General features: G+C 54.5%; 1 protein-coding gene across 1 annotated transcript in view; it reads right to left on the reverse strand.

Moving 5' to 3' along the window:
* CNTN6 (contactin 6) overlaps positions 1-16,248 on the reverse strand; it is a 124,130-nt gene that overhangs the window by 6,391 nt on the left and 101,491 nt on the right. The window contains exons 12-19 of the mRNA XM_006909199.1: positions 15,940-16,115; positions 15,478-15,595; positions 14,689-14,847; positions 14,422-14,571; positions 11,577-11,647; positions 4,378-4,612; positions 4,182-4,297; positions 2,730-2,916 (exon numbers count right to left, since the gene is read on the reverse strand). Coding sequence (XP_006909261.1) covers positions 2,730-2,916; positions 4,182-4,297; positions 4,378-4,612; positions 11,577-11,647; positions 14,422-14,571; positions 14,689-14,847; positions 15,478-15,595; positions 15,940-16,115 — 1,212 coding nt within the window. The remainder of the gene's footprint in view (positions 1-2,729; positions 2,917-4,181; positions 4,298-4,377; positions 4,613-11,576; positions 11,648-14,421; positions 14,572-14,688; positions 14,848-15,477; positions 15,596-15,939; positions 16,116-16,248) is intronic.

The following is a 16,248-nucleotide window of genomic DNA, read 5'->3' on the forward strand; positions in this document are numbered from 1 at the left end:
AGGTCTGAAGACGTCACTCCGCTGGCGTTGAAGACAGGAAGGGGCCGCGGCCAGGGGTGTCTCAGCCAGAAGTGCAGGGAAACGATGCTCCCCAGAACCCCACGGGGAGTCCCGCCCTTGCCCGCACCTGATCCCTGACGGGCGAGACGCCTCTCAGACCTGTGCCCTCTAGAAACTCATGATGCTAAATTCCTATTGTTTTAAAGCACTGAATTCCGGTAATCGGGACAGCGACAATACGAGACGGAAGTAGCGTATTCCCGTGGGAGCGCCAGGGACACCGGACGCGGAGGGAACGAAGTCAGAGGTCCGACTGGGACCCGGATCCGGTGGCAGGGAGACGACCCCGAGCCTCCTACCCTCAAGGCCTCGCTGGCTGTTTCGGTGACGCCAGTGAAGCCGATGGCCTGGAGGAAGCCGTTTCAGAAACGCCGAAGCGAGGTTTCCACGGGCAGATGCTAAACGAGCACTGAGCTCCATCTAGAATGTTCTGACTGTCCTCCAACGTCTCCCCCAGCGGATGGATTCTAGCTTTGTCTCTTGGGTCAAATCACTCCTTGTTAATGAACTGTTTTCAAAAGATATGTCCTCCACTCTCTGCTGAGGCTGATTATCTGATAAAACTCAGAAAAACCACTAACAGTGTTCTTGGCATTTAATCTGCAACTTCCGCCAGGCCCATTTGTAGGACCGAGTGGGTCCACTGGACAGACCTGATGTTATCTTGTCAAAAACAAGTTTTTTGTTTAAACGCATAGAACAGGTTAGCGCAAATTATCATATGGTTGATTTCAGGTGCAAGGACAATCAAACTACCAAATTCAAGTTACAGTAAAAAACTTTAAGACTTTAGATAGATAGACAGATAGAGAGATAGATAGACAGACAGATAGATGATGATGGATAGATGATGATCGATAGATGATAGATGATAAATAGATGACAGATGACATCTACGCATGTATTTATGCATGTGTGCGTATGTGTACACGTGGCTACGCATCTCTTTTTGAAGGAAATCGTTAGCTTTTTGCTCAGGTCTCAGGCCACCTCTACGCAGATCACTGGGGCTGCCGGTGACCAGCACGGGTACCCTTGAGTTTCCTCAGCAACTGCAGAGCGTCTGTCAGCTCATCGCGACACAAATCCGTGAGTGCTTTTCTGAGGCCATCTCTACCCACGTCTAGTCACCCTCGATTTCGCCTCAGATAGAAACCGAACCGCACATGCGTGTCTCAGAGTCTGGCACCGCTCGGCCAGCCAGAAGGAAACGCGTGGGCGAACGCAAGACCAGCGAAGGGTCAGAGATGCGCATCCCCTCGGCGGCTCGGCCGAAGCAGGCTACACGCCAGGAGGACCACGGAGCGGGCGGTGTGTGCGGTGACGCCGCCATTGACCCAGTCTACACGGCGGACGAGCAGAGGTGGCAGCTGCGGCTCTCGCTGGGCTGTGCGTGAGCCCCTCCCACGGCCTCGGCCATGTCCAGCCAGTGGACTGGAGGCCAGCTGGTGAGCGCTGGGCGGTCCGCACGCGCCTCTCCCCCGGAACGGCCCCAGAGGCTGAGGCTGTCCGTCCATCCGTCTGTTTCCTCCGCACACTGAGCTCCCAGAACCAGTGCCTCGTGTGTGCCTCACCGATGACCTGGGAAAGCCGCGAGGGCAGAGGGCATTCATTCCCGCTCAGCGAACGAGGACATGAGAACAGACACGCGGGCTGTCTTGCCCCGGTCCGGGTCGTGAGCCTGCGATGTACCCAGAATTGGAACACGCGTCTCTGGTGACGTGGACCTGAGTTGATAATGAACTCTATGACCACAGGCCTAGAAACCGACATGATTTTTAGCTTCTTCGTCTACATACGAATGGGAGGAACATGCTGTATCACTTGATTTTTATACTTTTTCAACCGCCTATTATTTCTCGGTATGAAGAGGGGTGGGATTACGGCATTTCCAGGCGAGCTCTACTTCTCGTGTTCAGTAGTAGTAGCTTTCGAGTCTCAGTCTTTCTCAAAATCCAGCAACGATATCGTTCCTCTCTCGCACCAGGATTCAGAGACCAGAGAATGTGTTTGAAAAAGCCCGTTACCACAAACCCTTCACGTTCGTCTCTAATGTGTAAGGAATATGTAAATGTTATGCAGGCATGAAACATACATGTGGCAGCTCTTTTTAAGTCATATCTGATCAGACATTTCTCCAGTAATTACTGTGCCTCTTAGTGGGGAATATTTGTGCAAAACCAGCCTCCCTAGTAGGAGAGAGGCCGCAGCAATCAACTAATCATCCTTTATTCAGAAGGCCCTGCCTCTGTGTAAGACGTCTGGCCGGTTATTAAGGGAGACATGAAGAAGCAAAGGCGTTAATTATTGGATTTCGGGTGGGGAGCTACGTACCACGTGTTTATTTCCACAGATGAGGCTCTGAGACCGAAAGGTAAGTAACCACCTGACGTTCCGGGCGTGAACTCCGGCTGGAGGGGACATCGGAGCCTGTGTCCCCAAAAGCTGCAGGCTCCCGCCCTTCCCCTATGTACTCAGGATATTTCCAAAAGTACCCAAACAGTTCCTTCTGACCGAGACGAGAAAGCTTCAACCATGGCCCGCACTTGAGGGACAGAGCAGTGAACGTCTGTGAAAACGCGAGGCGGGGGCATGGAATGGAGCTGGGGCAGACGCACGCGCTTCTGCCTGCGATGGGTGTCGCTCCCCGGAGCGCGGGGGATACTTACGCGACTTCTTGGTGGTGATGTTAACTGGGGGGCTCGCGGGCCCGGCCCCACCGGTGTTGTAGGCTCTGACGGCGGCGAAGTAGACGGTGTTCGCCTTCAGCCCCGTGATGGTCTTGCTCGTGACATTCCCACTGACGCGGATCTTACCGACCATGGGGTCCCTGGCGCCATCTGTCCAGTATAGGACCTGGTCATTCAAACAGAGCGAACGGTCACGGTCCCCCCACAGCCGTCAAGCACAGCGGGGTAGGGAAGGAGACGGGAGCGTAAACGGCAGGATTATCTTCGGATTCAGTCGGCTGTGCAACAGCAACCAACCGAGTCCGGTATTTATAGGGAGGGCCTACAAAATACAAACTCGCAGTGGAAATTAGAGAACCCGGGTGTCTTAGATGACCCAAATAAAATAGTCCACGAGCTAGCTAGAGTCTGTCGGCTTTAACAAGGGGTAGGTGATAAGTCAGACCAAATCAAGATTCCGGCCATCGGGTGAGGGCTTCAGGTGACCTGTTTTGCTACTGACGCCCCCCGGGGTGCTCTGAATGGCAGTTCGCCAGTCCTCCAGCTCGTACCGGGCCGCTCGGGCGCATCGGCACTGTGTTAGGCCCCTTGAGAGGGGAGAATGAAGGGTGGGACCTGCCTTCGAGCCCCTGAAATCTAGTTACGAGGTTGGACTCTATAAACAGGTGAGAAGAGCACAGGGTGCGTGCAAGGGCGGGATGTAGGAAAACGGCGCTGTAAACGTCCGGAGAAACGGCCTTCGGCAGCAATGGAAGGGGACTTCAGAGAGTCGGGAGACCAGGGACCAGCGCCGAGAAGCAAGCGGGGTTCAGGGAGCTGGGGCCGGAGGCGCTCTGCGCTGACCGGGGCGGAGACACCTGTCACTGAGTACGGCTTTCTGTTTGGACCACAGGCCTCGTGTAAAATGGGGAAAAAAAGAAAAAAAAAAACAGCGCGAGGCAAAATTAAGGCGATCTGGAACCGCGCTTTAATTCTAAGCGCAAAGCTATCCATGTCACCCGATGAGACTCGTCCCTTAACTTTGTGAGGGCGAAGACCCTATGCAGGCCGTGACTGACAGATTTAGGAGAGTTCATCGCCTAACGGCCTTTCCCAAGCTGACCTTTCGAGCCGCGCTCCTGGTCAGAGGGGTCCCCCGTGAATTCCTCCAGGGGCGTCAGGTCGACAAGGGTCAGACGCGCCCCTTTCCCCGAGAAGCCAGCGTGGTCGCCCTCTGAAGGAGCAAGTGTGGTCCTGACCCGATCACCTTTTCAATGCGACGCTTCGCTGACCGGCTTCAGATCCCCTGGCAGGTCCCCTCCGCTCCCTGCTCGGCAGCGTTAGGCCCGCACTGTGACCCGCCAGGGGCTGGGCCGGCCGCACAGGGGGCCGCACAGTGGCCGGCCGGCCAGCGAGCAGGCGCGCGGGGACAGGGGCGGTCGCGTGCCCTACCTCATAGCCCAGCACGCGGCCCGTGCTCCTGTTCCAGGCGATGGCGTTCCACGACACCTCCACCTCCGAAGCGGAAAAGCTCTGGACGGAGGTTCCCCGCGGGGCCAGCTGAGGCTCTGCCGGCCAGAGAAAGACACGGCCGCCCTCAGCGCCGGGCGCCCGGAGAGGGACGCGGGGCGCACGGGCCGCCACTCACCGTCCTCGCCGGAGTAGACGATGGCCACGGCGCTCAGAGCCCCGTCCCCTTCCGCGTTGTACACGCCCACCTGGACCTCGAAGGGGGACAGCGGCGCGATGCTCTCGTTTCTGTAGACGAACCTGCAGGACTCCACCGCCGGGACCCTCTGCTCCGTCCAGGCCGCCGAGCCCGCCGGCCGCAGCAGCACCAGGTAGCCGAACTCCCCTCCGCTCTGCAGCTCCTCCGGGATGGACTTGGGCAGAAGCGAGCGACCACTGAGCACTCACAGAAGCACGTTCGAGAGCGACTGCAGAGCTCGGGGAGGGTTGGGCCTACCGCAGAGGCAAACGTGGGTACCCACCCGGGGACGAGGCACCGACAGAATGAGGGTGCTCGTGTTCGGAATGACGCTCAGAAAACGCGCCCGATGAAGATGCTCAGATACATCAAGGACAATTTTAAAGAGAAATGGAAAACGGGTTTTACGTGTTTATATTTCTCCCCGTGATTACTCATAAGGTATCATAATAAAGGGGTTTAGAGGATGGTAACATTGAATAAGTTAAAACATTCTACATTCGTGTTTTGATATGCGTGTTTGAACGCAGCACAAAACTAACTTTGATCGTTCCAAGGCCAGCTACGTTTCCCTTTCATGACATTGTTCACCAATTCTTGTGAGACACGGGCGGGGTCATTACTGTGTGATAACATTTGCTTTAAGACCTGGAACAGAATTACTCAAACCCCAAAGTATAGAGGGCCCGCCAGCGTTGTATAAGCGTGTATCTTCATCAGCAGGCGCATTGGTACACACTTTCCCTGACTTACATCAAACAAACAAACAAACGAACAAACGAGAACTTTGCTGATTCCCACAGGGACCGAGTTCTTTAAAATTTGTTTAAAAGCTAAACTTACTAAAATTACAAAACAAAAATAGATACAAGTTCCCCAGAACCCTACAGATATCGAACGTTATAATCACATCAATGAAACCGAATTTGTGCTTGAATTTAGACAAATTTGCCACCTGTTTTCAAGAAAGTTGCATTTAAGAATCCATGGAATTAATTTTTCCAAAATAAAATGCTTTGCCTTCTTTTTTTTTTAAAAACGATTTTTCACAGACGAATCATCATACCCGCTGGGACCTAACGCTTGAGCATCTCAGGCCCACGACTGCTTCTGCTGTCTCCCTTACCCAGTCCTGTCCCCACTCTCGGTGCCACAGTCCCCTGTGACGAGGACCACACCGGGTTGCCAGCCGTGGGCACTGGCAGCAAAGGCGCCATCCCGGTCAGCTCCGTGAGACGCTCTGGTGAGAATCCGTGTATTCTGCAGGGACTAACAGATCCCGTCAAGCCCTGTGCCCTGCAGGGCGCGGCTGTGACACAGGTGTGGGGGGAACAGCAGACACTTAGGGCAGCGGTCAGTAGAAAACACACCGGAGCCGTGATCTGAAGCTGGGGAAGCAATGAGTAAAGCTGTACGTTAGAGGAAGAAGATCCGATGGAGCCGTTGGCCAAGGAGGACCCTGGAGGTGAAGGGAATGGGCAGAACTGAGCGACAAGCACGGGGGACACCTGGGACTGGCCTGGGTCCCCGGGGCCGGTGGCCGGCGGGCTCCCGGGCTCAGGACAGTGATGAGTGGCGTCTCGGTTCCCCACCTGCTGCCCCGCCTGCTTGGCTGCTGAGACCCTTCCAACCCCATCGCTTTCCACAGGCCAGACCACGAAGACAGACCCCGAGGGGAGGAGAGAAACCGCGGGTCCCGAGGCCGGGGCGGAGAGGCGGGCTCGCGGGCTCACGGGCTCAACGGCGTCTCGGTTCCCCCCGCCTGCTGACCCGCCTGCTTGGCCGCTGAGACCCTTCCAACCCCATCGCCTTCCGCGGGCCAGACCGACGAACACGGACCCCGAGGGGAGGAGAGAAACCGCGGGTCCCGAGGCCGGGGCGGAGAGGCGGGCTCGCGGGCTCACGGGCTCACGGTCTCGCCTCCCCGGGAGCGGAACGTGGCCGCCTCTGAGCAGCACGGAGGACACCGCGGAGAGCGGGAGCCGAGCACCTGACTGCGGCTCGATGCCGCGGAGTTAGGCCACCTGGCCGCTCCTCCGAGAAGTAGAGGACTTCTGCTTTTGTGAGTCCAAGCGGTGTCTGTCACGACGTTGCCTCAGGAAGAGCAAACGTGTGTGTCGTTTAGGAAAAAAGAGACTCGGGTTCTCTGTCGTCAGGTGGGCAGAGGGCGGGCGGGGGACAGAGTTTCTCCCTTAAGCACGGGAAGCGTCCAGTCGTGTCCGTGAATCTGGGAGTTCTTCTGGGAGGGACACCCATCGAGTTGGACAAATTTGATAATATGCAGCTCACCACGGTGTCTGTGAGAACCAAACCTTCAGTTCACACCGAGAGTCAGCCCTCTCGGGACTTCAGAGCCAGCCTGGTCTGTGGCCTCATTTTGAAAACACAGGTTTCTGGGAACAGAGTCACAACCGCTTCTTGACATAGGGCCTCTGGCTCTTTCCAAACGGTGAAGGCCGGGCCGAGAGAGGCTCTGTGGCCTGCAGGGCTGAGTGTTTCCACTGGCTGCTCCTTTACATAAAAGGTGTGTCGGTCCCCGTGTATCTCTGCGTGTCTCTAGCTCATAGTATTTTATTCCACGTGCCTAATTTTCCAGGCACGTTTTATGAGGCATGAGGCACAAGGCCCTCGCACTTGGGAGCGCTGGGGAGTACGTATCAGGAGAAGATATGAATAAAGAGACCCTTTAAAAAATTAGCAGTTACTACATTCCAAAAATTAGGTATCACGTCTAGGCTATCGGCAGCAAAACGAACAAACAGGAAACGCACGTTACTGGGGCACCGGAGGCAGGTCACGGCACAGTGCACTTACAGGACCAGCGACTAGGGCCGGCTGGCAAAGCCGTCGCTGATGACCATCGGGGTGGGCTCCGACTGAATTCAGACTGCTGGCTGGTCGCTCACTCGTTTGTAAAAACCAGTGGGTATCTCTCCGTCCACAAAGCAGTGACTTTGGCCCTCCCAGGCCTCTCCAGCCCCAAGTTCTTTTCCAAAGCGTAGCCTGGCTATGCCGTGACGGTGCCTTCCCTGACCTCCTTCCAGGCCGGGTCAAGGCCTTCGGACCGCTTTGAAATTCATTTCTAGTGCCCCCACTGCTCGGCACAGAGCGTTCATGGAACTGGAAGGGTTACTACATGCCTTCTGTGGCTGAAAGTAATGCATGCATCTCCGCCTAAATCCGCACACGACATGAAGAAGCTCAGGCACCAGAACAATCTGGCACGGCGTCCGTGTGTACGTGATGCCAGATATGAATGACAAGTGGGAAACCGCATCCAAGAATGGAGTTTCTGCAAGATGTTGCGTATCTCGATGTTCCAAGGAAAAAAAAAAAGAAAAACACATGGGGGAAACGCTTTAATTTTTTAAAAATAAAGGTAGCAAACTTTTTTCGTAAAGGGCCAGAGAGTCAACATTTCGAGCGTCAGGGGACTCATGGTCTCTTGCTGCGGCATGAAAGCAGTTTTCGTGCGTAACTTGAAGGAGCAGGCACGGTGGCAGGTGACTGTCTATGGAAACACGGAGCAGGCCAGACCCAGCCCCACACCGTGATTGAAAGAGAAAGGACAAAGCAAACCGTGGAAAGGCTTTTCTTTGGGTGAGTCACAGCATCTCTGCTTAAGAGCCACACACGCAGGTTTCCTCAGCCCTTCACAGAGAGATTCTGTACATGGCAGCGTTTACTGACCTTTTGTCATTTCGGACCTCGGAGGAGAAAAGCGGAGAAAAACAGCACTGAGCCCGGTGATGAAATGCTCACGTGGACTCCGAGGAATCGCGACCCCCGCCCGGCCTGGTCGCCGTCCGCCTGAGCGGTCGGGCCGCAGACACGCCCCATTCTGAAGGCGATGCGCTGGGAGACGGGGCTGACCTGCCCAGCTCTGCGCTGAAGGCCGGTCATGGGACGCCCACCTGCCCCGAGTGTCATAGTTTAATTGTGGGCATTTTTCTTTCCTAGTGCTCCTTAAAATGAATGATACGCGTGTCCGCCCGCGGACGCCTCGGTCTTCTTACCGGGAAGTGGCCTCGCCCGCCCTGGACTCGGCACCGCTGTGCGGGTGCAGACTGCCCGGCAGCCCGCAGCCCGTCCGGCTCCGCGGCAGGTGCTGCCCCCTCTCGGCCCAGCCCCCAGCCCCCGGGCGGCCGCCCAGCGGGGCCCGAGGGACCCGCGTCACCTCCAGGCACCACGTGGGCCCATGAGGTCCCCGTGGAGCCGAGTGTCCAGGAGAAAGGACACCTGCTCCCTGAGCCCACAACGCGCGGCCTCGGGACGGTCCCCTGTGGTGTAGGGACGGAGCGAGGCCACTGCTGTGTCCTTCACGGACTCCCGCGGTGGCTAAAACGGGCCGTTTACAGGCGGCTCTCGGAGACGCCGCTGGCTTCGCTGCAGACCACTGCAAGGAGTGGATGTCACAATAAAGTTCCATGGACTGTTGGTGTCCCAGCGCCCACGAGAGTGACGCTTACACCGCACTGCTGTCGCGCGAGCGTGAGCAGCGTCACGTCTATGAAATGCACGACCTTAATGAAAACGGACTTTACTGCTAAAACCGCTCTCCATCCCCTGGGCCTTCAGCACGTCCCGTCCTGCACTGCTGGGGGTCCGGCCCGGATGGTCTCGGCTGCCGGCCGGTCAGGCTGGCGGCCGCTGCGGCCGGGTGGTCGGCGTTTTCTTAAAGACACCGGCGAAGTTCGCCACGACCACGCTCCCGTTCATCCACGCTTCTCTGCGGCTCGCGATGCGGGTCGACAGCATTTCACCCGCAGCGGAGCGTCTGTCACAGTCCGAGTCCGTCCTCTCCCACCCGGCCCTGCTCCGCCACCTCCGTTCCGTGACACTAAACCCCTCGCCGGCACTTCCGCGGCCTCCCCGGAACCTACTGCTGCCGAACGTCCGCTCAGGCTGACGTCCCGGCCTCGCCCCGTGACCACGAACGATCTCCGGGGCGTCTGGAGGGGGCATCCTGTCCAGAGGTGTCCACTCACCCTGTCCCCTGGAGGGATAACAAGACACGACCGTGGACACGCATCCTCGCCCGGGGCCGCAGGCTGCGCATCATGTCCGCAGGCTGAATCGGCACTGGTCTCGTGGTGACCATCGGAGCCCGTGGTGACCGGGCGCCTCGTCACTGAGCAGGTCTGGCAGACACGGCCCGACGAGACGCGTTTCTCACGTAACAAGACACGACTGTGGACACGCGTCCTCACCCTGGGGCCGCAGGCTGCGCGCCGTGTCCGCAGGCTGAACCGGCACTGGTCTCGTGGTGACCATCAGAGCCCGTGGTGACCGGGCGCCTCGTCACTGAGCAGTGATATTTTTGCTTGACTCGGGGTCGAGCAAACCTTGAGTTTGTAAGCAGCGTGACGCCTGTGGGCAGGATAGCTCACCGCGGAGAGACGCGGTGTGCCCGTGTGCTAACGGCCTTGAGCCGCCGTAAAGCCATCTTCAGGTGTGATGATGACTCTCACGAGGCCAGGCTTCCCGGCTTGGCGTCACCGACGTCGGGGGCCAGACCACCCCCGGCGGCCGTCCTGTCCTGTGCAGAGCAGGCTGTGCAGCAGCTTCCGGCGTCTCGCAGACACCCCTCTGTCCCCCGCCTCGGCTGTGACACCGGACGCCGGGGGGAGGGGCGAGCTGCCCAGCTCCCCATGAGGCCGCCGTTCCGCCAGCCATGGCCATCCGTACTCACGGCACACAGAGCACGAGGTTTAAAGCTGCAATATTAAAATGGCCAAGGAAGTGGATGTTTTGGCGCTATGGAAGTTGTCACCTGTGTCGAGAACAGGTGTCCCTGGCAGTGAGGTTGGGGGGGCTCTGCTCTCAGTTACGGCTGAGAAGAAAGGTCCAGAGCGCCCGGGATTCCAGAGACGCCAGGCCGTTGCTACGCGGGCCGCCTGCGACGCCTCGCCTGTCACCCGGGACACGCCTGTCATCTCGGACACGCCTGTCACCCCAGAGGGGAAGTGGAGGGGCTCAGAACGTGGCAGGCACGCGGCCTTTCATCTGACAAGGGCCCGAGGAACTTCCAAAGGGGAGAGACACCTGGACGGAGTGGCGGCAGAGAGAAGGAGGCTGAGTGGCATGTGCTGCACGTGCGTCAGACACGGAGCAGAGGACGAATGTGGACGCCACTCCGGGGTGCTGTCCGTGAGGAGCGTGAAGGGACGCCATGCCCAAAGACCGCTCAGGGGTGACAGATGTCCGCCAGCAGCGGCTGGACATCGGCCCCAGGATCCAGGAAGGAGGAGCCACTCGGGGCTGCACCAAGTCCCCAGTGGGGGTCCCCTCACGTCCACACTGGGACTCAGCAAAACCAAAACAACATCCTAGGAACACCAGCACCCGGCCATTCGCTATTCCTGGGGTTCACCCCGGCGAAGGGCGGACGGGCCAGCAGTGAGACTCGCCCCGTCTCTCACGTCTCCTCCCGCCCCCGGGCAGCTGCCACGGCGGAGCTGCCGGTCACAGTGCACAGGGCAGGGGAAACCGAAGAGCGAGCTGGACAAAAAGCACAGCCCGCCGCGGCCTGCCCTCCACGCCGTGGAGCTGCTCGGCCCAGGACGGCCTCAGCTCCCGAAATGGGAAACTCTGCTGGTTGAAAGTCTAAGGTTTGTAATAACAGACCAGGCTGAATTTTTTAATAAGTATAAAATGAGGCCGTATGTCAATTACTTGAGAATAACGCCCATAAAAACTATCCCACCTGCCCAAGCTTTCGCCTAGGTGCGTGGAAGAACAAACTGGAAGGATTTAGACAGCAAAGATAGGAAAATCGTTTTCACCCGTACTTTTCTGAGACTAACGTATGCACGAGAGAACAGTTCCAGATGCGATGAACAAAATCACGTGCAGTTCAGCAAGTAACAATCAAAACACTCCTGACCCACCTCCGACGGACGCAGAAGTTGTTTTTCTTATTCTTGGAAGAGAACTGTACCGAGTTAGTCAGACCCCCTCACTTTAGTATAAATAAGAAACGTTTCCAACACCTCTGAAGAATGCATCATCGAGAGTTGTCCGTGCCATGCATTTTTACGCACTCATTAATGATCAAATAAAGCTTTTTGTTTTTCTGGACTCTTCCTGGCCAGCTAAACCTTCTTCCTTCAAAATAACCCGGTTGGACAGAACATTACCTCCCACGTGATGACGAGTTCGGAGCGACCGCCTCCACCTCCGTCGACGTTTGTTGGTGCCACGACGGGGACTAGAAACAACCAAGAGAAACGAAAGTGCGTCTTCATCGGGAAGAGTTTCATTGTGGGTCTCACCTTTAGAAACCTCACGCAGGCACATAGTGAGAGAGTCTTGAGTTTTTTAATGAACATAAATGATGTTTACCCATTTCCAAATTTCTAAGTGAGAGGACACAGTCATGTTTGATACATGAGCACCCTGGCTCCAAAATTAATTAAAAATCAAGTAACATCATGTATCTGACATTATTATGCATCATCTACTAATTGGCAAAATGATGTTCCATTCAGATGGTGGCAGTGACTCCGCTGATTTAGTGCCTAATTATACAGTTGTGCTGTAAACAAGTTGCTGAGCCAGTGTAGTAATTAATTCTTTTTTTTCCCCCCAAAACGGACCCAAATTATTTTTCTTTCTGTTAGTCATCGAGATACTTGAACATTTAAAAATAAATTCCTGAAAACGCATAAGTAAATAAGTTCCTGTGGCATGACCCCGTGTTTGATTCTCACGTCTGTCAACACAGCACAGATGGACTTCCCTCTAACTTCTCTCCCAAAGGAAGGAGAAGGTCTCTCGCCGAGGATGTGGCCGAGGGCGTTCTCTCTGTTTAACTCTAGGGCCCTATGGCTCAGTGGTAGAACATTCTGGACACTGACCATTTTTACAAATTAGATAAAAGGCCCTTCCACTACATCCTCGGGAGAATTAATACAGTGAGTAGTACATACTTCGAGGGAAGTTGTGAAACTGACGACGATCGTGCGTGTGTGTGGGTACTGCAGGGTGTGATCGGAAGGCACACGTACTTTATGCCGTGGAAGTGTTAAAAAGTCTTCTTTTTCCTGACCATGACAGAAGTATCCTAAATCTGTGACGATGGATAAATCTGTAGGCTATCCTTTTTCCATGTTGAATTACATGCAGTTATCTGTATTTGAACAGTTGTGATCAAAATGGAGTACCTGGGCATGCTCGTTGACTAGTGGGTGGAAAATAATATGTGTGAGGTTTAACTGCTCACTTCAAAGTTTTCTCCCACGGTGGGGACCGTACAGCAACTCTAGACTGATCGTTCCATTTATTCCGTATCGTGCAGATGTTTACCACTATAAATGACATAGTTATATAACAATCCAATTGCTCTTTTCCATAGTACCCGTCAGACATCATCCATTTTCATATTCAAATTTACCCTGTCTGTTTTGATCTCCGTAATTTATTTAGAAGATCACCTCGCGCCTGCACCCTACATTCTGAGTTGTCCAAGGCCTTTGGCTCAAAGCAACATGAATCAGCGTGGACTCTGCAGCGTCAGGGTTTCTGGTACCCAGCAGCTTACGGCGACACTATTTCAGGACCATTAAGTAGTTTAGATACAGAAGGAAATTATTTAAAATTGCCCTTTACTCTTTACGAAGTTTTCCGTATTCTGGCAATAAAGTTCTTTCCTTTTTCGATTTTCAAATGAGCCATATTAAATCTAAAACCATGTCGAGAAGAATTATCTTTGAGCATACAAAAGAGAAAAAAACCACACTTCCCTGGGGATTGGGGCCTCGGTATTTGTTAGGTTCCTGAAACGAGGGTCAACGGTCAACAGGTGACATACAAACGCTCCTGTGAAAACGTCGGACCCCGCCTGCCTCAAGCTACCATAACGTAAATCAGTCGTAAACAAAAAAGCCAAAACAGACGCTATGTCCGCGTGAGCCGTGGCCTGTCTTTGCACGGTCCCCCGCTCCAATCCCTTGCTCGTCTAGGTCACGGCCACGGTCGTGGCAAAGGCTTGTGCCCGAGTCCGCGGGTCGGGGATCGAATTCTGACTCTGTCCAGAGACCCAGAGGACATCGTCGCCCGCCTCTCCTCCCCCGGGGAGCGAGGCTCCCTCCCCCGACTCTCAGCTTCCAGGGCGGTCGAATTTAAGGTGCTGTGGTTGACTGTGTTGTTTTGCAGCGCTAACCCTCTGATAAAAACACTAACGTCATCGCTGGTCTAAAGAGCGGCTTATTGGCATCCGGCAGCCGTGCATACGCTACTGCAATAGTGTGTGCCTGTCACACGAAGCCGGCGGCCGCAGAGCGACTCCTCACTTACACGGTTGAGGAAGAAAGAGGGTGAATTTTGAAAACCCCGTGCAGCGAGCGAAGCCAGTGTCACCCCGGACGTGAACGCTTAAGCGTGGGAGGAAGAGGGCCACTGGGAAGAGCTGGAGGAGCTGCGGTTTCGAGGCTGGCGTCACGGGCGGCCTGCCGCTCAGTGACCCCGCTGATGCTCCGTGGGCGCTTCTGCGAAAGGAGCTTAGGATCTACCTCGTCTGCGTGGGGAAGAGTGTGCGCTGTGGCTCAGTGAAGCTGCAGGTGCTTCCGAGCTGAGAAATGGATGGAAACGCACCGACGGCCTCGATTAATCCCCGGCCGCGACAGTGACACTATTTCAGGACCATTAAGTCGTTTAGATACAGAAGGAAATTATTGCGAGCCGCGGCGCACCTGCATCTACAGATCTACGGATTCTGTGGGGTTTGGGCTAGACAGAGATGCGATGGGGGGCAGCTTCTGGAAATCTCCTGTTTTTACATGTCTACTGAGCTAGGATCATCGTTATCGAATGCACTGCTTGGGGGGACTTACACCTTCTTCTCTGCATGTAAAAAGATGCACGTTGAGACACTGGCCTGTTGCCTCTGGTTTCAGGCCAAAAATCTATGAGACTCTCCCTTTGTTTTCTGTAAGAACCATGCCCCAGAGCCTCCCACGCTTGCAGACGCCATGGATTTCTTACCCGACGCTTTGGTTCTTAACGGTTCTGAGGATTCACTTGGTTCTCCGATCCCAATGCTGTTCCCAGCGACAACGCGGAATTCGTACTCAACCCAGGGACTCAAACCAACCACGGTCGCGTTGCGTGTCTTACCACTGAGGATTTCTGGAACTGAAACGAAGGAGACTCTTCAGCGGAGAACACGGCACCGAGTAAAAACGATTCACGACGCGATCGAGCAGATCCACCGCGTGCTAGGGAGGCATCCGAAACCCTCGCGCCACTTACCCGTAGACACGGCCTGCCAGCCCACGGAAAACGGCGTCCGAGCCTGCACAGTAAACAGTTGAATGGGACTGTTGTTGTCTGCGCCTGGCCTCCAGCTTAGTTGAGAAGTGGTGCTGGAAACGTGCTCCACGCTGACGTCCTCGGGAGGACCCGGGGGGCCTTGGAAAGCACAGTTTACGATGACTATATTGGAAATTACTAAAGTCACTGATTCGGGACGGGGAGAGTTTATTTTTCTGTTATGCTTAGAAAGTAAAATATTGAACATCATGTCTTTTTAGCACTTTCTTTGAGATAAAGCCCTATTAACTCAGCTGACGTGGTGAGAGATTCATTTAGAAATGCTCGCTTTGAAGATTAGGAAATGCCAGTCGTGGGATGCTTGAGTATCATCCGGGAAGACGCTAATCTCGAAAGCCGAGGATCATTCTCGTCCGTTCCTCTCTCAAGAGCTAACTCGAGTAAAAGCAGGCGACATGGAGAAGGCCAGAGACAGGGCCTCTGACGCTTGTCTGGCAGGAATAGCTGATTATAAGCAGAGGGCATGTCTAAGTTTTAGGGACTGATACTTCTGGGTCTGACCGCGCCGTATAAATAGACGGAACCTACTCAATTCAACATCCATAGCCATAGCGGCCATACTCGGGAGTCTTGGAGTTTAAAAAACAAATCTGTGCTATTTATCTCGCATCTTTATCACGGCGTGGTTATTCAGAGACCTGCCGTGTACGCGTAAACATTTCCGACAGTGAATAACACGCACTCGTTTATTTTCTCGTTTACGCTCACCTCTAACAATGACATCAGCCGCAGCCGACAGACTTTCTAGAGTTGTTTTTACCGCACAAAGATATTTTCCTGAATGATTCAGCTGAATATTCCTTATCATCAAATCTCCAATAGATTCCTGCAGACAGAAAGGGACAAGGGATAAAAGAGTGAACGCGCCTGGCAGATCCCATTTTTTTGGAGCTGGATAAACACTAAATATGAGACAGCTGTGGCGTGAGGGGACACGCTAGAATCACTGTCATCTCTCATATCGGATCCTTTTTATTATAACTGCATCTAGAACACAGGCATTTCCCTGAAAGACATAAAACAAAACAAAACAAAACAAAAACAGATGCGGCTTCGTAAACAGACAGCGATTATCCCCCAAATCAATATGGGGAGAATAGTTACGAAATGATGATTCACGCGGATGACTTGCTTTAACTTCTTAAGCACTTGAAACTTTCGGCGACTTACTCCTCCAAGCCTTTCGAAATGAGCCACTTCCTTTTTCAAGTCGATGACGTGTCCATCGAAAGACCACACAAACGCAACTTCCACAGAGGGGTCGTGGGACACCTGGCAAGGGAGCACTATGCTCTCGCCCACGGTGACGTCCATCGGGGCGGGCGGGACAGTAATCACGGTCCGCTCTGATGAGATAGAATGTCATTGTTACACAAGCTTGCGAAATGCTAGCCTAGGGCCACCTAACGCGATCCGAATGGCTTTGCAATTGTATAAATGCACCTTGGAATTCTGCTATGTCCCATCTACAAAAATTCC

Source organism: Pteropus alecto, unplaced genomic scaffold (genome assembly GCF_000325575.1).
Source record: "Pteropus alecto unplaced genomic scaffold, ASM32557v1 scaffold53, whole genome shotgun sequence".
Taxonomy (NCBI): Eukaryota; Metazoa; Chordata; class Mammalia; order Chiroptera; family Pteropodidae; genus Pteropus; species Pteropus alecto.